We start from the raw sequence: 22335 nt of genomic DNA, 5'->3' as shown, positions 1-22335 counted from the left end.
CCTGAAGATGGTGGTGGGTGCTTGAGTATATATTTTATTAGTAACTTTCGTATTATGTGGTAGTTCAACATAGTCGTTGGTAGGTATACCATAGTTCGTTAAAAATAACCTATTTAATGGCAGATGGGATGGTATCAGATTGGGGTGGGGGCAGAATCCCCCTCATGTAGGGATGCACAGAGACCTGAAAGCCGACGAGGGAGGTGGGGCCTGCTTCCCTCCCTGGCTCACTCCAGGCCTCCCCCCCCAGATCCTGAAGCAGAATAACACCCGGCTTGAGAGCCGGACTCAGCTGGTCACCATGTGCCATATGGGTCCCAAAGTCTTCATGAACTGCGCTGGCTTCCTCAAGATCGACACAGCCTCCCTGGGAGACAGGTGATAACCTTCTGCCTGGGTGGGCCAGGAGGAACTCGCTTGGACTTGGGGTTTCAGGGTGTGAAGGCTGTCTAGGGACCACAGCCATTTAAATTAGGAAAAGTTTTAAAGTAAAGATGAGGAACTTGGTTTATGTCAAGAGCCACTGACCTATGGAAAAGATCGGTTTAATTACCTGAAGCTTTTTGAAAAGAGCCAACTTAGTTCATCCATTAAGAGCAGAAAACACAAGATTTTGTTCAATAAACACGGTTGTTTTGTTAGCATGGTTTGTCGTGGCCAGATAAGGGTGGGAATAGCAGGGGCAATGAATGGAAAAGGAATGTGGGGCTGTAAGGAGATAAGGAAGGGGGAGAGAGATTCAGTATGCTTTGAAATGATGTTATTGAGAGAAAGTTCTATTCACTTTGGACTTTGGACTTCACTATTCACCTCTTCCTCTCCAGAAGTTACCAACTCAGTCTTTGGAGGATCTTTTCCACTGGCACATAGCTCCTCATTCAGTAATGGAAATCAGTGGGGAAATAGGCTTCAAGTTCTAAAACTTCATTTTCCACCCAGCTTTGCTGTAACACTCCACGAATAACATAGGTCCATGTGAGTGCACGGGCAAGACCAGCCTGGGAAGGCTTTATGGGGGAAAATAGCTGGCAAGAAATTCTCAAAGGTCGTTTTCCCCCCTCTGGCTTTATCTTATTGTAAGACTTGTATAAGTTCATTATATGAAATTCAGCATAAGAAATATTATGCAGAAAGTGGAAGTCCCCCATAATTCCACCCCCCAGAGATAACTGCCATAACAATTTGATGTATACTACAGTTTTTCTAAATTTTATTTTTGCTATGCATTTACTAACTACCCATTTACTACAGAAATGGGATCATATGGTTCATAGTGTTTTGCAGTACATATATCATATATTGTGGCCATCTTTCCATGTCAGCACACATAGACCTATCTCATTTCTTTTTAATGGCTGTATAATATTCCATTGTATGGAGGTACCTTAATTTATTTAACCAGTTCCCTGTTGGTGGACATTCGGGTTGTTACCAGAAGCTTCTCGTTCTATATCCTGCCCCTTTTCTGCCTTCCCTTTAGCACTGACTCGTACATCGAAGTCCTTGATGGTTCCCGTGTCCACCCTGAGACCTATGAGTGGGCAAGGAAAATGGCAGTGGATGCCCTGGAATATGATGAATCAGCTGAGGATGCCAACCCTGCGGGAGCCCTGGAAGAGATCTTGGAAAACCCAGAGCGGCTGAAGGACCTGGACCTTGATGCCTTTGCAGAAGAACTGGAGAGGCAGGTGGGTGACAGTGTAATCGGCCTAGCACAGAAACCATCCCAAGTGGCCCAGTTGGGACGAGACTTGGGCAGCAAATCTCCAGAAACACCTGGATACTTTTGAGTGTGGAAAACTTGATTCTCTCTTTTCCCTGCCCTTGCTGTCCTGAGTTCCTCAAGATTTCAGACTGTCGCCCAGCCAAGGAAATACCTCAGATACTGCTGCAGAAATGGGAAGGGAAAGAACTGGGAGGGTGTTAGTACGTAGAGTTTCTTTCTAGGCCCTCTTTTCTCTTTTTCTTTTTTACGGAGGTACTGGGGATTGAACCCAGAACCTTGTACGTGCAAAGTAGGTGCTCAACCACTGAGCTACACCTGCTCCTCTTTCCTCCTTTCTAACAGAGCAGTTTTGCCTCTATCTTTTTTACGCACTGGGATTCCATGAAGCATTTTAGTTACAGAAAAGTGCTTAAGGCCAAGAAAAAATCTACAGACTTTGGGAGACACCCCCCACACACCCCAACAAGACCCAATTGTCTGTTCCTTTTCTTGAAATCCTCCCCACTCCGTGGTTCAGGTTGGGTGGCAGCTCCAAGGCTCTTGATGGGCTTCTTCCCCAGGGTTATGGTGACAAACATATCACACTGTACGACATCCGGGCAGAGCTGAGCTGTCGGTATAAGGACCTTCGAACAGCTTACCGCTCTCCTAACACAGAGGAGATCTTCAATATGTTAACCAAAGAAACACCAGAGACCTTCTACATCGGTAAGTTCTGGGTCTGTGTTGTAGTTCAAGGTGGATGTGGTTGGGGAAGGGGAAGCATGCGCTTACGGTAAAACCCAACCGAGCAGCCATCCCAGCAGAATGTTTACCTTGTATTATAGGTGGGCAAGACCCAGGGGAGCTTTGGAAAAGGTTGTAGAGAGGAGCGGATGTAGCCCAAGTGGTTCAGCACCTTCCTCCCTTGTACAAGGTCCTGGGTTCAATCCCCCGTACCTCCTACAAAAAAAAAGATTGTAGAGCCCTGGACTGCAAGTCCAGTTGTGCTTATAATCTGCTGTGGGATCTCCATGGAGTCATTTGTATAGGCTTCAAGCTCCCTGTCATCAAATATGGGGAAGATCCCCTCCCTTCTCAAAAACGTGAAGGACATCCGTGGAAATAGACAAAGGTGCTGTAAGACAGACGTGCTGTCACTAAAAGCGTGGTGGGATGAAGTCACCTGTCCTGTTCGCTTAGCCATTTCCTGTTCTCCTCTCTTCCCGGTCCTCCTGTCCCCTTCCAGGAAAGCTCATCATCTGCAATGTCACTGGCATCGCCCATAGGCGTCCACAGGGTGAGAGCTATGACCAGGCGATCCGCAATGATGAGACAGGGCTTTGGCAGTGCCCCTTCTGCCAGCAGGACAATTTCCCTGAACTAAGCGAGGTATGTGCTTAGTTTGGTGTTAACATGCCTATGGATTGCCTCAATTAAAAGATCTCAGGGCCTTAGAAAGGAAATCAGAAATTGTATTTTAGGTCATGGTTTACTTACTGAGCAAGTACACAAAGAAAGAAGAGGAGTAGAACATATCCAGCTTTACTGCCCTCTATATGCTAGCTAGAAGTTACCTGTGTGCTTGCTTTTTTTCGGACTTCATTATCTCACATTTTAATCCTTGTTTCCTATTCTCCAGAGAACTACTAGCTCAACCAGACTGGGAATGAGAATTTTAGTTTTTTATCTACAGGCTAGGTACAGTCTCCCTGTGCATACTAGTTACAAATTATCTGTAGGCTCCCTTCAATTTTTTCATCATCCACACACATTTTAATTTTCCCCCACATTCTTCTAGACATTGTCTGCCTTTCTGATGGTCAGAAGTACTGGAAGCACCCTGATAGCTTTTTCTAGGTCTTCTGTTGTTATTAGTCATGAGTTCCTATGCATGAGATTGTAAGAGAGACCATTTCTCAACTCCATCCAATAATAGGGAAGGTGGTGTGATTTGCCCAGGTAATATAAAAATTGAAAATGAATTGTTCTGAGGAGGCTGACATAGGTGCTCCTTATTGCTGCTGGGTCAGAACAAAAGAAGGGGCCTCAGATGCTAGCGGGACATATTCGTTAATAAACTTAAAGACTCATGGCCAGGGGAAGCAGATGTGGCTCAAGTGATAGAGCTTCCGCCTACCATATGGGAGGACCTGGGTTTGATCCCTGGAGGCTCCTGGTGAAAAAGAAGAAGAGAAAGCGTACAAGCTAATGCCCGCGTAAGTGCCCACATGGTGAGCCAGTGCCTCCACAAGTGCCCACATAAGTGCCTGTGTGGTGAGCCAGTGCCCCACACAAGTGAAGATGATGTATCAAAAGAGAGACAAGGGGAGAGTCAAGGTGAAGCACAGAAGAAACCAGGAACTGAGGTGGTGCAATTGACAGGGAATCTCTGTCCCCATCAGAGGTCCCCAGGATTGAATTCCAGTGAATCCTAGAGGAGAGAAAATGAGAAGAAAAGACAACACAGACAGCAAAAACAGCAGGGCAGGAGGAGGGGAAGGGGGAGGAAATAAATAAATAAATCTGTAAGGAAAAAAAAAGACTCAGTGTCAGTGATGCCAAACACCAGTTAGGAGTAAAGGAGAATTACAGGTGTTCATATTCTCTCTTGGCGGGTGACTAAGTCATATTTTCAGACCATGATGCCAGGTGCAGTGGTCAAGGAAATTATAGTAGCATGGCAGCTCTTTTCTGAATGTTTGCTCTCCAGAAGAGTAATGATCAAGTTCCTCTCCTCATGCCCTCTTCAGGTATGGAACCACTTTGACAGCGGTTCATGCCCAGGCCAGGCCATCGGTGTCAAAACTCGGCTAGACAATGGTGTCACCGGTTTCATCCCTACCAAATTCCTCAGCGACAAGGTGGTAAAGCGGCCAGAAGAACGAGTGAAGGTAGATGGCTGGGCTAAAGCACTTAGTACAATTTTTAGCCACCCAAATTGGGCTCTCCTTAGCTTTGGGCTCTCCGCACTATAAGTTAGGCTCTGTTCCCAGTGGCTGTTGGTGGGGAGAGAGTTTCAGGGAGGATTTATAACTAGTGAAAGAAGCCAGAATGAGAAGCATCTGAATGAGTAGTAGCTTTTGTTCACTGCCTTTGTGAACTGTCGTCAAGTTGGCAGGCCTTTGAGTGAGGGCTTTCTCTTCCTGTGTGGGAAACCGCAGCTTGGTCCACTAGGCAGGAAGCAGGGCCCGGCATTACATGCTGAGAAACAGAAAGGCTCTGCCTGTTCTATCGAGGCCAGGCTAATATTGCATTAGGAGATAGAAAAGAAAGTATGGCACAACCCTTACGCATAAGGAGCCTGTGGGATTCTACAGGCAAAACCACATGACACCCAGAAAGAAAGTTTAAATAAATAGTCTCCACCTGAGAGGGTTTGGAGTAAATCTGTAAGTTCTGTTGTTTTCCTATCATAGCCTCCATTTATTATGCCCATAGTAAATACTAACACTTGTCATTACAGTTGCTGTAGGTTGTGAACCCGAGAGGTAGGGACTTCGGAGGGCTGGGGAAGGAACTACTGATAAATGAAGATAGGGGGATTTTCAAAAGAAAGGCATGGAGAACAGATGTTTTGCTTCTCCCACCCCATCCCCCGCCAAAAAAAAAAAGTCTAGTTAGACTTTTGTTGCACCCTGGGAGCAATAACTAGGCAACTTTATGGGAGAAAACAATGGTGCCAGTGACAAGATAGGTCCTAGAAGGCTCCAGGGGCTTTGCCTAGAGTGGGAGGCAGCAGCACTGAGTCTGCAGACCGGACTCAACTCCAGATTCTTGGTGTGCCGCTAGGTAGTTGGGTGGCTTTGGTCAAGTCACTCCACCTTTCTGCCTGAACTTTGGTTTTGTGGAAAATAGGGCATCGGGCTAGATAACCTTTGTCCCTTCCAGCTCAAATGTTCTGTGGATCTAGGTGGGAATGACCGTTCACTGCCGCATCATGAAGATCGACATCGAGAAGTTCAGTGCAGATCTGACCTGCCGCACCTCAGATCTCATGGACAGGAACAATGAGTGGAAACTGCCCAAGGATACCTACTATGATTTTGATGCTGAAGCAGCAGACCACAAGCAGGAGGAGGACATGAAGCGGAAGCAGCAGCGGACCAGTAAGTGGGCCCTGCCCCATCCCTCTGCACCCTGAATCTCGACAGCTCTCGCTCTGCCAAGTGGCTATAAAACGCACCTGCTGCAGTGTCCCTTGGCTCAGCCTGCCATTGGGAGTGGCTTCTCAGCTTAGTGGTGAGGCCTGGCCAGATCATGAAGGTCGTTATGGGCAGAGCTGGAGTCCAGGGCCTCTTGGGTCATATTTTCTCTGCTAACATACTGTGACTCTTAAAGTGTTATTCTCTCAGCATCCTAGGAATTCTCTCAGCATCCTAGGAACCCAGCTCAACACATCCTCCATATTAGAGAGTCCAGGCCCAGAAAGTCTCAGAATCCCCTAGTGGGTCACAAATTAAGCTCTGGTTGTGCCATTGCTGTCAGCTCCTAGCCCCATCACTTGGTCTATATTTCTTTCCTGCCATAATCAGCATACATCAAACGAGTGATCGCACATCCATCCTTCCATAATATAAATTTCAAGCAAGCAGAAAAGATGATGGAGACCATGGACCAGGGTGACGTGATCATTCGACCAAGCAGCAAGGGTGAGAATCACCTGACAGTGACCTGGAAGGTCAGCGATGGCATCTACCAGCACGTGGATGTCCGGGAAGAGGGCAAGGAGAACGCTTTCAGCCTGGGAGCCACCCTGTGGATCAACAGTGAGGTGAGGGCCAGCCCCTGCCCATCTCCCAGCCCCACTCCTCTTCCAGAAATGGGCCCATATCTGGTGCTTTTGCCTGATGTTAGTAACTTGTATACATCATTTGTATTTTAGCTCTGCAGAGCAACAGAACAGGAAGTTGTCTGTGAAATAAGTTATTTGATCTCAATTTTGCCATCTTCCTTGTCTTCCAATATTTTTTTATCTTATTATCTTATTCTTTATTTTTCTTCTCCAAATTTTAAAATGAACTGTCTAGAGAGGGCCAATACAGGAGGAGAAAATAAATACCCTTGCACACACACTTTATATAAAGTTCTTCTTTCCTGTTTTCCATGAAGAAAAATCTTATGACCTCCATATTATTCCCAAGCACCAGGGGAGATTCGGAGTTATGATTTTAAAGGACTTTGTGTCCTTAAAAGCTCCATAAATCATACATGACTCAAACACATGGTTCAATTGAGGGAACTTGGCGGTGGAGCAAGGCAACAACAGAGCTGGGAAGCCTGTTTTGTGGGCCACCCACCCACTCCCGGTAGATGTGAGGTGGGGCCAGGAGTCTCCATTCTGGCTGTGATACATGGGGCCTTCACTTCTTCCCACAGGAATTTGAAGACCTGGATGAGATTGTTGCCCGCTATGTCCAGCCCATGGCTTCCTTTGCCCGGGACCTTCTGAACCACAAGTATTATCAGGACTGCAGTGGTGGAGACCGCAAGGTGAGCCCAGGCCCCTCCAAGGGATGACACCTCCCAGTGACTTTGGATTTACAGTTTCCCTTCAGTCCAGGGATGCTGAGGTGGTGAAGGCCATGTACACCGTGTATGCGCCAGACCTTGTGTACCCAGCATGCTACTAGCCCAACCTCTCCCCCTCATTCTACCCCCAGAAATTAGAGGAGCTGCTCATCAAAACTAAGAAGGAGAAGCCCACCTTCATCCCTTATTTCATCTGTGCCTGCAAGGAACTGCCCGGCAAGTTCCTACTGGGATACCAGCCCCGGGGTAAACCCAGGTGAGCACTGGTGCTGAGAAGGTGCTGCCGCCGGGGTCCACAGATAGGCCAGAAGGGGAGTTAGAGGCCCCCAGAGCAGTCCTTGCTCTACTTCTGCCTGCCTGCCTTTCTCCTCTTACCTGCTTCCAGTGGAGGTGGAGGATGGTGGGGAAAGAAGGTTCCCCGAGAAGCGTGTTCTCATCAGCCCCATCGGGAAGGAGTTCCCTTCCCCTTATCTGCCTCCCAGGGAGTGATCACCAGACACTCTCCCCACCCGGGTGCCAAAGTGTGGAGGCCAGCAGCTGGTCTCCTTTCCACTCCCTGCTTTACCCTCACCAGGGAATTTCAGGCCGCCATGGCTTGCTGTTGCTGTGGGTGCTAACTCTTCTTCCTGTCATCAGCTTCTGTGTGTAATTGACAGGCTGGCTTTCCGAGGGTGTTGGTTCATCTGGGTCTCCCCTCATGCTCACCCTGGACATACAGGACAAAGCCAGCTGCCTCAGACCTGCATCAGCGTGTCTGGTGCACGGCCTTTTCTGCCCAAGCCCCACTCCCATCCTCCCATCCTCCCATCGGTCCTTGGCCAGGGCAGAAGCAGTTTATCCCTAAACTGACTGCACCTAATACTCAGCTTCAAGTGTATGAGTAGGAGCACAGCAGCCGGACGACAAGAAGCCCTAGACTCTGGACCCTGTACCATTAAGGGCACACCCGGAATATTGTGCTCGTCTCTGAGAAGCCCTTTCTAGCTGACTCACTAATGTGCTTCCAGAGAATGGCAGCCAGGGCTAGGGGCAGACTGGAAACTATCCCGTGAGGAACAGTTGAGGAGATCAAGACCTTTACCAGTAACAGACGACCTGATAGCCTTCTGTGGAGGGGGGACAGACTCTCCTTGTTTTGCAGAATTTAAAAATACTTGAGAAGATTTAGGAAACAGGGTTTCAGCCTAATATCGGTAAAGACTGCAGTATTTAGCATGGTGTAGTGGCTCAGTATCTATCATTTATGAGCATAATAATGCTTTAAATAACGTCATCAGTGCTTCATGTACACATCTCATTTAATCCTCACACTTTTCCTGTAGGAGGTTTAAATGCTGTTATTTTACAAATGAGGAAGCTGTGACTCAGTTTAGTAACTTGGTACAAAGTCACAGAGCTGGTGAGTGGCAGAGCGTGGAACCTGGTCTGAACCCGGAGCCCATCTTAACCACTCGCTACCCTACAGAAGTACTGGGGACAGACTAACCACCTTCCATGGGTGCTGCCAAAAGATTCCTGCTTATGAGGAGTTGTGCTTTGCTGCCCTGGGAGGCCCCATCCAACCCTGACATTGTGCGATCTCAGTCTTTCCCTCACCTGCAGTACACAGTCATCACGGTGGCCCAGCCCCCAACAAGCCTTCCTCTGCTGGCCTGTGGGGGGCACATGGGGCTGCTGCCCACCTGGCCTGGACTGTGCTGTGCCGTGCACTGTTCACCTCCCCAGTCAAGGTCAGGGACTGGCTCTTTCATCTCTCCTTTCCCCCAGCACCTGGTATGGCTACTTCACATGGTGGAGATCTGTTCTGGCCACTCTCTTCTGGCTGTTCCAAGTGGTATCTGATGCATGTTTCCTTCCAAAATCCCAGGATAGAATATGTGACAGTGACCCCGGAAGGATTCCGGTACCGGGGCCAAATCTTCCCGACTGTGAATGGACTCTTCCGATGGTTTAAGGATCATTACCAGGATCCTGTACCAGGTGAGTTCTCTTCCCTGACTTGTGGAGTGTGGTTGGAGGGACACTTCGGGCCTGGTCAATCACAGGCCTTTGCGGGGAGGAGGTGACACCTAGGCTGTCATGGCAGTTGTCTTCCTCTTCTCCAGCCTTCTGGAATCAGGGAGCTTCTCCACCCACTTTGCCTATGCGGGTTCCCATTCTCCCTGCACCTACCCCATGTCTCCCCCAGCCCCTGGTTGTGAAACTACAAATAGGTTTCTGGGGGGGGGTGTAATTAACTATAGCCATTTCCTACAGGTATCACCCCCAGTAGTAGCAGCAGGACCCGGACACCTGCCTCTATCAATGCTACCCCAGCCAACATCAACCTCGCAGGTGAGGAGCTTGTGCCTGGGACTGGAGGTGGGGGTGGTGGGAGGATAGAGCTAGAGGGACTTTCACCCCATCTCCCACCCTGTGTGCTTACAGATCTGACGCGGGCTGTGAACGCCTTGCCCCAGAACATGACCTCACAGATGTTCAGTGCCATTGCCGCCGTGACAGGCCAAGGACAGAACCCTAACGCCACCCCAGCCCAGTGGGCCTCCAGCCAGTATGGCTATGGCGGCAGCGGAGGGGGCAGCAGTGCTTACCATGTATGTGGCTTGGGGAGGAGGCTCCCTGAAGGTGCGGGGGGTGGAGGCAGGCAAAAGGAATGGTCATCCTTCACCAGCCCTTTACCAGTCCCTGCCCATAGACTGGCCTCTGGCACTGCCCCTCATCTGGGACTTCATGTGCACAGACTGGGCCTCCATGGCTGGGGCACTGTCTCCAACCGATGTTTCCCCTGGGACCATTTATTTGAGAGGAAAGGGAAAAGAGAGGACCTGACCTTCTCTCAGAGTCCTTGGGGATCTTTGGGACCCTGACCCCATGAGAAACCCCAGGTGGTTGGGAGTTGTGGACCCAATTGTTGTGCCAGTCCCATCCCTCCAGCCTCCTCCTAATGGCCAGACAGGCTTCCACCTCTGCCGTTCAGAACCAAGAGAGGGTCGGCTGGACAGCTCTGTGTGGAGACCAAATTTTCAGCTTGCTGGAAGTTCCCAGCCAGGCCAAATAAGCCCAAAGCCATTCCCACTTAACTGTTCGCCCTTCCCCAGGTGTTCCCAACGCCAGCCCAGCAGCCAGTGGCCACACCACTGATGACCCCCAGCTACTCCTACACGACCCCAAGCCAGCCCATCACCACACCGCAGTACCACCAGCTACAGGCCAGCACCACCCCACAGTCTGCCCAGGCCCAGCCCCAGCCCTCATCCAGCTCCCGGCAACGGCAGCAGCAGCCAAAGTAAGTACTTGAACAGTGGCACAGAGGCCAGGGGCATTAGACGAGGCAGGTGCTGTGGATCCCCATGGTCCAAGTGAGTCACCTGGGGGACTAAAGAGCAATGTGGGCTGCTGTCCACAGGTGTAAGGTCCCTTTCTGCAAGAAAGTGGGAGGTCCCCAGTGATTGGTGGGAAGACTTCCTTCTAGTGAGCTTCCGGACAGTCCTGATCTCTAAAACCCCGTCTTCCCCCTCCCAGGTCCAACAGCCATGCAGCCATCGACTGGGGGAAGATGGCAGAACAGTGGCTACAAGAAAAGGAGGCAGAGCGGCGGAAACAGAAACAGCGGCTGACACCTCGGCCTTCCCCCAGCCCCATGATCGAAAGCACCCCCATGTCCATCGCAGGCGATGCCACCCCGCTCCTGGACGAGATGGATCGGTAGGGGCCCTGCTCCTTGGACTCTGGTTACCTCTGAGGCTCAGAGAGGCCTGCCGTCCACTGCCTCACGCCCTGCCCCTTCCTTTTCTGTCCATAAAGTGGCGTGCAGTGACGTTCTCTGGTGGTCAGCCTGGATGGGCGACAGGCTGGACAGCCTTGTGAACTTGAGCTCACATGTACACTAGGCAACGATTCTCCCACTCCAGGCCCTCCCCGACCACCTGGCCTGGGACCAGGCTGGGAGGGGAGTGTGGCGGTGGGGAGGAGAAGGAGGACGAGGAAGAGGAAGATGAAAAGAGAGTGAAACAATTTTGTATTCTACTCTCTATAAGCCATCTTGAGCTTCTGCCCCCACCTGACTCTGGGCTGTGATGGGGGCACTAAGCTCAGCACATGAGTCTCCCCTAACTTTTAGGGGAGAGGGATGCTATTTATTCAGTTTGGGGCAGGAGGGAGTGGAGGGAAGTATTTGACCCTGCTGTCAACCGCTGGGATAGTTGCTCAAAGCAGGAGAGGGAACACAACTGAGCAGTGCTAACCTGCCCAGCCCCTGCCTGGCTGCCCTCACCCACCTGCTGCTGCTACCGCCGCTTCCTGCCTGTCATTTGAATAAACAGTGTTTCTACAGAGCACTTGCCAAAGCCTTTCTCTCCAACACTCCGGTTCTTTGAGGATGGCTTTCAAAGCAGTGTTTGGAGCTATAAGGATCCTTTTCCAGTCCATCAGAAAGGCAATGATTTGTTAGATTTAGGAGCAGGCAATTTCTAGGATCACATCCCTGCCCTCTTCCTAGCCCTACAGCCTTGTGCATGCTGCTCATCTCTGAGCTCCTTGCTTCTCTGTACAGTGAAGATACTCGTACCTACCTCGTGGGACTGCTGTGAGACCTGAGTAGAATGTGTGTGGAGTGCTTGGCCCAGTGCCTAGTACGTGATATGCCCTTAAGCGACCACGGCTCTTTCTCCACTCAAAGCCACCCCATCCACTGTGTTCACTAGCTGTTGGAGAAAGGGTTTCTGGGTTTCTCAAAAGCTCCTCTTCCCTTTTTGCCAGCTGGGCCTTGGTCTTGGTTTCTGACCCAGCATGGGCCCTCACCTCACCTGCCCCCTTCCCTCCTCCACTGGCCCTGGAAAAGGGAGCCTGGGCTGTTGCAGGGAGGCACGCCCAGCTTCCCAGGTGGGCACTAGCCAGCCTCCTGGGCCTCCCCCACAGCCAGCCCCACTCTGCCTCTGTTCTGGACTCCTGGTCTCTCCTCTGTTTCTTCACAAGGACTTCATCTCACGGCTTTGTGACTCAATGTGGGGCTCAGCGGAGAAATCATAGGCCACCGCTGCCCAAACCTGAGAAGCTCCTCCCCCTGCTTTTCTTCATTCAAGACCTTTTTGCTGGGAAGTTATTTCTACCCCTTGAGCACAAGAGGTCTACAAGGGCCTAGCAGGAGCAGGGCCATTGCCAGCTGGCAAGATCCTTTCCCTTCTGGTACCACAAGCACTTACTGGAGCAAGTGGAAGCGTTGGCAGACCCCTGGGGGCTGTCCTGTTTCCCACCTTCCAGAGGGCGGCTAGGAGGAAATGACAGGCACAGTGGCCCAGACTGGATTAAAAGGTTCAATTTATTGTATCACTGCCAACAGTACTGTCTGTCCCAGAGCAGAGTCCACACAGACCAGTCTCCCAGAAGAGGGGAAGCCCTTCTGCCCACCCCCCCAACTTGAGTGTGTGTACTCTTCTCCTGTGCTGGTCCTAGGAATGCTAAGACACAGGGCTGTACCCTTCCCTTCCCCCTGCTACAACAGTAAGGGTCTCCTGCCCACCCACCTTCCTGTGGCCTTCTTTCTTGAAACTGGATTGCCCTTCAGAAACCCCTGCAGCCCCAGGCCCTGTGGCTCCAGCTGGGCTCTGAGTCCCTCCCCTGCCCCAGAAGTAGCCCCATTGGGCAAAAGAGAACAGCAGCAGGGGTCGGCTACAGGCCGCATGGCATTTATTCTTCACCCTGGTCCCCTGGCCTCAACTGTGATTTGATGCTGGGGGAGATTTCCTCTTGATTACCTTCCTGGCTTGTGAGACCTTTGGCCCGTTCTTCTTGGCCTGGACCGTGTTCTTCTCTTTCTTCTTGGCTGGAGACTCCACAGTCTCCTCACTGGAGGGCTCCTCTGGCCTAGCGTCGTAGCTGTCCTCACTCTCCAGGTCCTCTCGGCTTTCTGGGCTGGATTCTGACATCCTGGCCAACTCCCTTGGGCTTATTGATCGGCTCAAATCTGGAGGTGAAGACTCTGATTTAACCGGGCTCTTCTTCTTAGTCAACTTGCCCTTCTTGACTTTTTTTTTCAGCTTTGCCTTCTCCTTGTCTGTCTCCTCCTCCTTGTCTTTCTCTTTTTCCTTTTTCTTCTTTACCTTCTTGATCACCTTGCTGCCCTGGACTTTCCCTGTGGGGCTCTCGGAGCGCCAGATGGTGATGGGAGCTGCCGAGTCAGGGCTGCCAGTGGTGGTGCCAGTGACCGTGCCGGGGGGTCCTGTGTCAGGGGGCATGGTGGTGGGTCCCACCTGGGTCGGAATGGGAGGCTTGTTTGCTTCTTCCTCCTCTTCCTCTTCTTCATTTAGGTCATCTTCCCCAAACTCATGGTGGATAGGATGGTGAATCACTGCCACAGAGATGGGCCTGTAGCTTTTGCACCTGGAGGGATGGAGGGAAGGGAGACAAAGGGTTGATAGGGTGGACATAGTGCCCAGCAGAGCCCCCTTTGCCCCCGTCAGCCTGCCAGTACTTACCAGCCATACCAGAACCGTTCCACACACTCTTCTTCTGGGATGAGCTCAAAGCAAGGGGACTGGATGATATTGAAGCAGGGAGAGCCCACATCACGGGAGCAGGTCTGCTCTGCATCTTGGGAGCTGCTGCTGTTTGCCTTCTCTGAGCATTCCTTCACCCTGCCATGCACAGGGCTCTCAGCCTGCCTCTCCCCACCCTGCCATGACTCCCTAAGGGCCCAGAGCAAGAAGCCTGAAGGACAGTGGCTTCTGCCAGGCTCTGCCCAGGCTGCCAAAATACCTCCTCCCCGGAGCAGTCAGGGTCACAACCCTGGGGCTGGGCTGGCAGACCAGGTCAAGGCTGGCAGGGGTGGGGATTTGGAGTCTGGCTCTGCCCAGGAGTCTGCTGATCCATGGGTCCCCCAAGGAGGGCAGGCCTTTACCTGGAATCACAGTCACAGTGGTTGACGGCATGCAGGTGCAGGTTGCAGTGGCTGTAGTCAGAGGGGAAGGGGTAGATGATGTGCCCGGTGCACTGCTTGTGTTTCCAGCAGCACCTGTCAGTCTCCTTGAATTCACCTGAAGAGGTAGGGGTTTGGGTCACCCGGGCAGCAGCAGCATAGCTCTGGGCCTCTCTTCCCCTCAATCTAAAGGCCATACCAAATTCATCTGTCACCTCCCTGCCTCAGGCTGTTTCCAGGCCCTCAGCCCAGTAGATCCTCCAGGTGCCAGCACTGCCCTTTCCCAGTCCAGGGCATGAGCACCCGCCCCCTGCAGACTTGCCAGGAAACGCCTGGTGCCTGAGACACAGGTCCTCCCCCTTGCAGTCCTGTGACACCCTGCCTCTTCCCCGCCACCAACTCCTGCCTGCACCCCTCAGCCAGCCGCTCGTGGCTATGAGCAACCTACTCCACAAGGTGTCTCGGTGGAAGACCCTCTTGACTTGCAGACTATGGAGCCCACAAGTCCCCGTTCAAGTCCGCTGCGACTAGCTAACAAGCCGCCTCAGCTCCTGGGCGCCTGTGCTGCACAGGCCCGGGGGCTCAGCCCCGCCCCACAGCCTCTGCAGCCTCTCTGCCCCAAGGCGGCCTCCTGAGCCTGGAGCGGAGCTAGAGCCCACCCCATCCCCACCCTACTCCCACTCTTCACCTTACATCGCTCTGGTCCCCTTGTGTCCCCTCCTCCTTTCTTCTCCAAGCCCCATTTTCTTCTCTCTCCTGACACCTTTCTCATGCCCACTCTTCATTCTTTCCCTCAAACTCCCATTCCCCATCCATTCTCTCTCCCTAGTCCCTGGAGCCCTAGACTTTTGAACAGCCCCACCCCCCAGCCTGAGCCTACGGCTCCCTCCAGTCTCCCCTCTCAGGCCACCGTCCAAAAAGTAAGCTCATGAGGTGACTCCATGTGTCTCTGTCAGCTGAGAGCTCAAGGTCCACACACCAGGCCGAGGACAAGAAGGAGTCAGGTGCACCTCCCTGGGCAGCCTTACTGCCAGTTCCCTCTAAACGCCCAGAGGAGGAAAGGGCAGGCACCGAGGAACTGTCATGACTGCCTGGCATGGGCAGCTGGGGCTGGCTAGATCCCCAAAACCAGGCCTTGAGGACTGTGCTTTTACCTAGCCTCCACAAGGGGTGGAAGCGGGGCGAGACCTCATACTGGCCACAAGTACGTGAGGGAGTTCATCCCAGTGGTCTCAATGCCTGAGCCACATTCCTCCTCCTTTGCCTGCCCCCACCAGGCTGTGAAGGTCCCAGATGCCCCCTTGGTGACCTTTCTGCTTCCTCTTCCTGTGCCCATCCTCTATCCTGGGGGAAATAAGGAAGGGATGGATGGCAGGACCTGGCTGCAGTATCACCACAATGCTGCTAAACTGGGGCAAAACAGTAGAATGGCAAGCACCCTGAACTTGGCAGACAGACCAGAGTTCAAATCCTGGCACTGCCCCTTGCGAGCTGGGGCACCAAGAGTACGTTAGCTTATTTGACCTTCCGTTTCCTTAGCCACAAAATGGGGTTATAGCCATTTTACATGGTAGTTGGGAGGACTCAATTCAGGATGAATGGAAAGCGGCTGTGGCTCAATCAGTTGGGCTCCCATCTGCCATATGGGAGGCTCTGGGTGCGCGTCCCAGGGCCTCCTTGTGACGGCAAAAGCTGGCCCGTGCACCGCGGAGAGCTGGCACAGCAAGATGACCCAACAAAAGGGAGATAAGCCGACACAGGAAAAACGTGCAGCAAATGGACACAGAGAAGAGACAGCAAAAGAAAAAAGAACAAGCCGCAAGGGGAGGAATAAATAAATCTTTTAAGAAAAATTCAGGATGAGAAACATTTGTTGACCATGAAGTGCTAAACAAAGGAAAGGGGTGATGGTGGTCACCAGGAAGGGATCCTCTTTGACTTCAGGAAAGGATGGGTGGGGTGGGGGCCCTGGGTAACACCCTTCAGAACTAAATACTTCCCTCCTTCCTTCCTACCACCAGGTCTCAGCTTTCCCAGCTGAGGAGTGGTGGGGACCCGGGGGAAACAGAAACCCCCTGGACGTACCTTCCGAGGAGAAGGTAGATGCATCAGTGCTGGATGCCACACCAGCCAGCAGGTGTCCTCTCTCCCAGCTGGGTAACCTGTTTATATCTGAGAGAGTACAGAGTAGCAGCAGCTGCGGCAGCAGCAGTCCCCTCCCTGTGCCATTCAGTCATCACATGAGAAGCCCCCAGGTGCCAGGCCTCAGCTGCATCCTAGAGATGCAGACTTTAAAATACAATACCCAGCCCCTGCCCTCAAGGGATGGGGGAGAGGGGGAAGAGGTACTGGAGCAGATAAAGACAATCGTGTGATACAATACCCACTGCTAGAGGGGGATATGGGGAGGGGAGTCCCAAGGAGGCACTGCAACCTACTGAGAGTAGTGGAGAGGGTTTTGGAAGACTTCTTGGAAGAAGCAATATTGGAGCTGATTCTAGAGGGGAGAACAGAAGTGAGCCAGGGTCTAGGCAGAGAGGGGAGCTCCAGAAATTGCCCTGGGGTCTGTGGAGCCTGGTCAGAGGGGATGTCAGGGCCAGCCTTCAACAGGGCAGTGATTCTCCCCAGCAACCACAGGATACAGTCTGCCACTTGCCCTTTCCTTCCCACAGCTAGCTTTGTCCTTTGGGGTCTCAGAGGTAAGCCCTGGTTAAGGAAGGGAAGCTGATTGCTTAGGGACTTCAGCCAGGCCTTCAGTGGCACTTGGTCCTCTTCCACAGGTCCCCGATCAGCCCCTTCTCCTGTTTCCCACAGCGCAGCAAGTACTCAGCATGTATTCAATGAAGGAATGAATGAGAAACCTCAAGAACTTCCCTCAAAATTCCTATCCCATTACTGTTCCTCTCTGCAGATAACTTCACCAGGAATTATCTGCAGCTGCTCCCAGCCTCACCAACCCTTCTCCAGTGTGGGGAAGGGGCGTCCTTCCTTCCGCCTTCCCAAAGCACCTGAGCTCTAGGCCCCAGCCAAAATTTCACCTTCTTCTTTACTGGCTTTTCCCCAACAGGTTATGGATATCTTTAAACAAACAAAACACTCTGTTCTGCCCTCTACCACAGCGTATGCCTCCCTTCCTTTCAATTCAGGTTTACTCATTTAACCAAGATAAATTAGGTGGCTTCACCAGGCAGCAGCAGAGGCCCAGTTCCTATCTTCAGTGAGCTCAGGGGGTCCACCTCACCTCTGTCTTCTTCCACTCCAGCCACCTGCAACACGGCAGCCATCCTGGTCCCTCTGTCAGAACAGCCCAAGCAAAGGCCACTAGCGATTTCCTAACAGCTAACCTAGTGGCCTCCTTTTTGTCTCATCTCATTGACTCTCTAGACCAATCAATTTCTTTCTTCTCCCAACTCTCTAGTCCTTTGGTTTCTATGACAAACCTTTCTCATCTTTCTTTTCCTACTCTAACTTTTTTCCTGCCTCTTCCTCTGTTTTATCTCTTACATATTGGTGATTACCAGGCTTCTGTCCATGATCCCTTGTCAGAAGACTCTACAAGTTTGTCCTGGTTAAAATCATCCTCTCCCATGGTTTCAATATCCAGCAATAAAGTGACCTCCAACCCAGACTGCTTTCCTGATCAAACAGCCAATATCCTCATAGACTTCCCCAAAACATCTTAAAATCAGCACGTCCCACAGGAACCTACCATCTTCTCCCTACCCGCACCTCCCCACCCCCATGAGTCTCCTCTTCTTGTAGCCTCCATTGCAGGGAGCAACAGACAACTAAACTGGAAACCTGAGAATCATCCTTCCCCTCACATTCACACTGACTTGGTAACCAAGATTTGCTTTTCCATGGCCCCTCCCAATACCTCCTTTTTTTTTTAAGGTTTATTTATTTATTTTCTTTCTCTCCCCTACCCCCCCCCCCCCCCCCCGCCAATTGTCTGTTCTCTGTGTATATTCGCTGCGTGTTCTTCTTTGTCCGCAATGGCACCGGGAATCTGTTTCTTTTTGTTGTGTCACCTTGTTGCGTCAGCTCTCCGTGTGTGCGGCACCATTCCTGGGCAGGCTGAACGCGCTGGGCGGCTCTCCTTACGGGGTGCACTCCTTGCGTGTGGGGCTCCCCTACGTGGGGGACACCGTGTCAGGGCACTCCTTGCGCACATCAGCACTGTGCATAGGCCAGCTGCACACGGGTCAAGAAGGCCCGGGGTTTGAACCGCGGACCTCCCGTGTGGTAGATGGACGCCCTAACCACTGGGCCAAGTCCGCTTCCCCCAATACCTCTTAAATTGATGCCATAGCCTCTGTCTTGGTTCAGACCAGCACCGCTAACCTGGATAAGTCCAGTAACCTCCTGCCCAGCCCCCTGTCTCATTACTCCCCTCCATTCCTTACAATGCACAGACTGGATTTTCTAAAATGCCACCTGGACTACCATATTCCTCCTCTTTAAAAGTATTCCAGGGAAGCAGATTTGGCCCAACAGATAGGGCATCTGCCTGCCATATGGGAGGTCCAAGGTTCAAACCCAGGGCCTCCTGACCCATGTGATGAGCTGGCCCACGCACACTGCTGATACACGCAAGGAGCCCTGGGCCACACAGGGGTGTCCTCCGCATGGGGGAGCCCCACGCCCAAGGAGTATGCCCCATAAGGAGAGCCACCCAGCGTGAAAAAAGTGCAGCCTGCCCAGGAATGGCGCTGCACACATGGAGAGCTGACGCAGCAAGATGACACAACAAAAATGAGACACAGGGAAACGGACTGTGGCCCAGTGGTTAGGGCGTCCGTCTACCATATGGGAGGTCCGCGGTTCAAACCCCGGGCCTCCTTGACCCGTGTGGAGCTGGCCATGCGCAGCGCTGATGCGCGCAAGGAGTGCCTTGCCACGCAAGGGTGTCCCCCGCGTGGGGGAGCCCCACGCGCAAGGAGTGCGCCCGTGAGGAAAGCCGCCCAGCGTGAAAAGAGAGAGCAGCCTGCCCAGGAATGGCGCCGCCCACACTGCCCGTGCCGCTGACAACAACAGAAGCGGACAAAGAAACAAGACGCAGCAAATAGACACCAAGAACAGACAACCAAGGGAGGGGGGGAAATTAAATAAATAAATCTTTAAAAAAAAAAAAAAATGAGACACAGATTCTGGGTGCTGCTGACAAGAATACAAGCAGACACAGAAGATCACACAGCAAATGGACACAGAAAGCAGACAACTGGGGGGGGGAGAGAAGGGAAGAGAAATAAAAAAATATCTAAATAAATAAAGTATTCCACTAGTGCAAACTCCTGATCATGACAAAAGAGGACCCGGGGACCTGGTTCCTTCTTCAGTTGTCAGTTCCTCCTACTCATCCCTCTCTCCTCTCACCTCTCCTCCGTTCTTTCTTTCCTGCCTCCCACTCTCCAGAAACACCTACGCATCTTGGAAAGAAAAATGCTCTTCAGGTAGACTACACTACACCCACCCTGTTGCCCTTTTACCCTGACATAGTACTTGTAGCCTATGACATCCACGTGTTGACTTTGGAGCTCCTTGAGAGCAAGGCCCATATTTCATCTCCTCTGTATCCATTGAGCCTTGGGCCTGGGATATGGGAGAAGCTCAGTAAATGAGGTTGAATGAATGAATGAGTGAATGAATGAATGAATGGACTAGAAAAGAATAAATCCCCAATTTGAGTCACAACGAGGCTCTGGCATTGGAGACTCTGCCCAGGGTTCAAGCCTAGAGGCTTTTTAGAAAAAAAGAATTGTTCCAGGAGGAGCACCTTCTCAATGCCAGGAACTGTGCTGGAAAAAAAAAATATGCCTTGGATTCGAAAGCCCCACCACAGCCCATTCTATGGGTGGGGACACAGGGACACAGAAAGGATAAGTAACTTGTCTAAGGACACTAGTTAATAGATAGCAGAGGTAGGATTCAAACCCAGGTCTTCCTGGCTCTACAGCCTGTGCTCTTTTGCTCGGTCTACTTCGGGTTGGCTGGGGAGGCACATGTGAACAAAAGATCACTCCATATGTTATGAAGTTCATAGTTAAGTCTTAAACCAAGAGTCAGCTCCTTATCCAAAATCCGTGTCCATCCAGCTGTCAGCCTCCTACTACCACTGCTTTTTAACTTCAAGACTGCCAATCCTTACCCTCTGGTTTTCACTCAATCTTGGCTGTCCATAGCCTCCTTATTCAACCTGGACCCTAAGGTCAGCCCACTGGGGCCTGAGCCAGGGTCAGGATTCAAACTTGGCTCTGACTCCACTGTACTGTTCTTCAGAGTCACCATGAAAGAGCTCATACCTAGGCTCATAGCCAGGTTATTTTCTACTAACTCCCCCTAATCCCCATCACTCTGTGAATGGGAGGAGGGCAGGAGGGCCAAAAGGAGAGAGGGGACTGAGTAGCTCCGAGCTGAGGAGCGCCATCCGCTCTCTAGTCCTCAGAGGGCAGAACTCCTGCACGGGAGGGGGCGGGGCGGGGGAGGGCAGGGAGGAAGCTTCGTAATGAACAAGGAGGGCGACAGCCAGATAGGGAGAGGGAGGACTGTGGTCTCTTTCTTGGTAGAGCGTTAAGCCGGGCGCAGGGCCTGACACAGAACTCACAGGTGATGCTCATTTGTTCAGACTCGTCCCCGTCCCGCGGGCCGAGGAGCTAACCCCGCCCTTGCGGCCCAGGAGCTGGGCTTCCAGGGTGGGCACCAGAGCAGCCGAACAGGGGAGGGAGGAGGGAGGGGGGGACCGAGGAAGGGAGGATTGGGAAGGGAGAAAGGGCGGGGCAGTGTGCCCGCGTCTCCCGGGAAATGCCGCCCCGGCCACGCCCCCACCTGGAGGCCATTGTGATGTCACGCCTGGAACCCCCAGACTCCTTCCCGCCCTTAGGGTCTTGGAACCGCGCTTCCAGGGCGGCGGCCCGGGTCCCTGGCTGCACTACAGCCAGAAGTCGGAGCTCCGGCTCCTGGGGGACTGCCCCAACCTCTAAGGTCCTCAGGACGCCAGTCCTCGATCAAAGGCCGCGGCCTCGACGGGAGCCCGCCCCCCGCCCCTAACCCCGCCCCAACCCCGCCCTTGGCCCCGCCTCCCTAGCCGCCGCTCTGGCGTCGGGTCCCCGCGCTCCCTGGGTCTTCAAGCCTGTAACCCTGCCCCTGCCCCAGCTCGAGGCCCACCCCAAATCTTCCGCCCCGCCCACCTCCTACCCTTGCTTCCGCTCTCTTCCCAGTCGTTGGCCTTGCTCTCGGTCTTTTCCGTACTCCACCTTTCAATCCGCAGTGTCGTCCTGACCCACATCGCCCCCAGCCCAGTTCTTCGTCGCTACTGGACAGAACCTCAGCTTGGCCAAGCTCTCAGGCCAACCGTAAACCCCGATCTCAGCCTCACACCAAGTCCAGCTCTAGCTCCGCTTCATGCCTGCCCAGCCCCGCCACCTCCCCCAACTCCAGGCTGCGTTGCCTCCCAGACCGAGTCTAAACCTGAGTTTCGTTCTTCATCCGGGGCCTCCAGTGCTTCCCAGGCCCCTCTTCGTCCCACCCTCAAGCCCAGCGCCTCCCCTCTCTCTCGGGCCTCAACCTCGGCTCGGCCTCTCAGGCCCAGCCCTCAGTCCCATGCCGGGTTTCCTCAGGCCTACCCAGCTCCCGCCCGCCCCCGCCTCTAGCCCCGCCCCCGCCCGCCCCGCTAGCCCCGCCCCTTCCTGGCCCCGCCCCCGCTAGTCCCGCCCCGGGGGCTCGCCAGGGCCTCTCCCGCCGCGCTCCCCGCCGCCTCTCCGCCCCTTCGAGCCTAGCCCGCGCGCTCCGCCGGCCTCCACTCCCCACCCGCTGTTCCCAGGACCCCCTGCTCGGGCACGAGCTCGACCTCTCTCCACCCGCAGGCCTCAAGCATTGGCTGAGGTCGCGGTGGCGGCCCCCCAGCCCTCCCTCCTAGCCACCATGGGGCAGCCTGCTCCGAGGCACAGCTCCACAGGCTTGCCCGCTCCGGGGCGCGGGAGCCGCTGCATTCATGGTAACCCCTTACCCCCTCACCCCGCACGCACCTCACCCAGCACACACACTGCGCGTGCACACACCGCACACACTCATACAACATGCACACCTGCACGCGTCCATCGCACGGAACAGAGCCGTACTACTGCTTCCCCCCCCCCTCCGACTCCACCGCACCGACGCCCCGCACCAGCCCCGCTGAGAGCGTCAC

The 22335-nt window shown here is 53.1% G+C and overlaps 2 protein-coding genes across 8 annotated transcripts in view; one reads left to right on the top strand and one right to left on the bottom strand.

Moving 5' to 3' along the window:
• Nucleotides 1-11571, top strand: part of SUPT6H (SPT6 homolog, histone chaperone and transcription elongation factor) — a 31054-nt gene extending 19483 nt beyond the window's left edge. For all 3 annotated transcript variants that reach the window (XM_004449933.5, XM_012520928.4, XM_012520933.4), the window contains 14 exons: nucleotides 251-378; nucleotides 1481-1688; nucleotides 2287-2434; nucleotides 2955-3097; nucleotides 4459-4599; nucleotides 5619-5814; nucleotides 6241-6479; nucleotides 7085-7198; nucleotides 7369-7493; nucleotides 9105-9217; nucleotides 9494-9571; nucleotides 9665-9831; nucleotides 10336-10523; nucleotides 10760-11571. In XM_004449933.5, coding sequence (XP_004449990.2) covers nucleotides 251-378; nucleotides 1481-1688; nucleotides 2287-2434; nucleotides 2955-3097; nucleotides 4459-4599; nucleotides 5619-5814; nucleotides 6241-6479; nucleotides 7085-7198; nucleotides 7369-7493; nucleotides 9105-9217; nucleotides 9494-9571; nucleotides 9665-9831; nucleotides 10336-10523; nucleotides 10760-10946 — 2175 coding nt within the window. In that variant the 3' untranslated portion in view covers nucleotides 10947-11571. The remainder of the gene's footprint in view (nucleotides 1-250; nucleotides 379-1480; nucleotides 1689-2286; nucleotides 2435-2954; nucleotides 3098-4458; nucleotides 4600-5618; nucleotides 5815-6240; nucleotides 6480-7084; nucleotides 7199-7368; nucleotides 7494-9104; nucleotides 9218-9493; nucleotides 9572-9664; nucleotides 9832-10335; nucleotides 10524-10759) is intronic.
• Nucleotides 11572-12900: 1329 nt separating this feature from the next.
• On the bottom strand, nucleotides 12901-21791 carry PROCA1 (protein interacting with cyclin A1). 5 transcript variants are annotated; one of them, XM_004449927.4, is made up of 5 exons: nucleotides 21345-21565; nucleotides 16236-16322; nucleotides 14133-14268; nucleotides 13711-13869; nucleotides 12901-13615 (listed from the first exon to the last, which is right to left on the bottom strand). In XM_004449927.4, exons 1-5 carry the CDS (start codon nucleotides 21433-21435, stop codon nucleotides 12949-12951), a joined length of 1140 nt encoding a protein of 379 aa, XP_004449984.2. In that variant the 5' UTR covers nucleotides 21436-21565; the 3' UTR covers nucleotides 12901-12948. The 5 variants fall into 5 exon arrangements, with proteins under 5 accessions (XP_004449984.2, XP_058139782.1, XP_023441375.2 ...); XM_058283799.2 differs by lacking the exon at nucleotides 21345-21565 and adding an exon at nucleotides 20755-20855; XM_023585607.3 differs by lacking the exon at nucleotides 21345-21565 and adding an exon at nucleotides 17392-17556.
• Nucleotides 21792-22335: the final 544 nt, after the last annotated feature.

The sequence above is a fragment of the Dasypus novemcinctus genome, chromosome 21, assembly GCF_030445035.2.
Source record: "Dasypus novemcinctus isolate mDasNov1 chromosome 21, mDasNov1.1.hap2, whole genome shotgun sequence".
NCBI lineage: Eukaryota > Metazoa > Chordata > Mammalia > Cingulata > Dasypodidae > Dasypus > Dasypus novemcinctus.
Note: the sequence above shows the minus strand (reverse complement) of the source record. Positions and strands in the feature narration are given on the sequence as shown.

Coding starts and splice junctions, on each gene's coding strand:
- PROCA1 (XM_004449927.4), bottom strand. CDS start 21,435: ATGTGGGTCAGGACGACACTGCGGATTGAAAGGTGGAGTACGGAAAAG. Junction 13,870..14,132: donor CACTGTGACTGTGATTCCAG/GTAAAGGCCTGC, acceptor TGTGCATGGCAG/GGTGAAGGAATGCTCAGAGA. Junction 13,616..13,710: donor GAACGGTTCTGGTATGGCTG/GTAAGTACTGGC, acceptor CCATCCCTCCAG/GTGCAAAAGCTACAGGCCCA.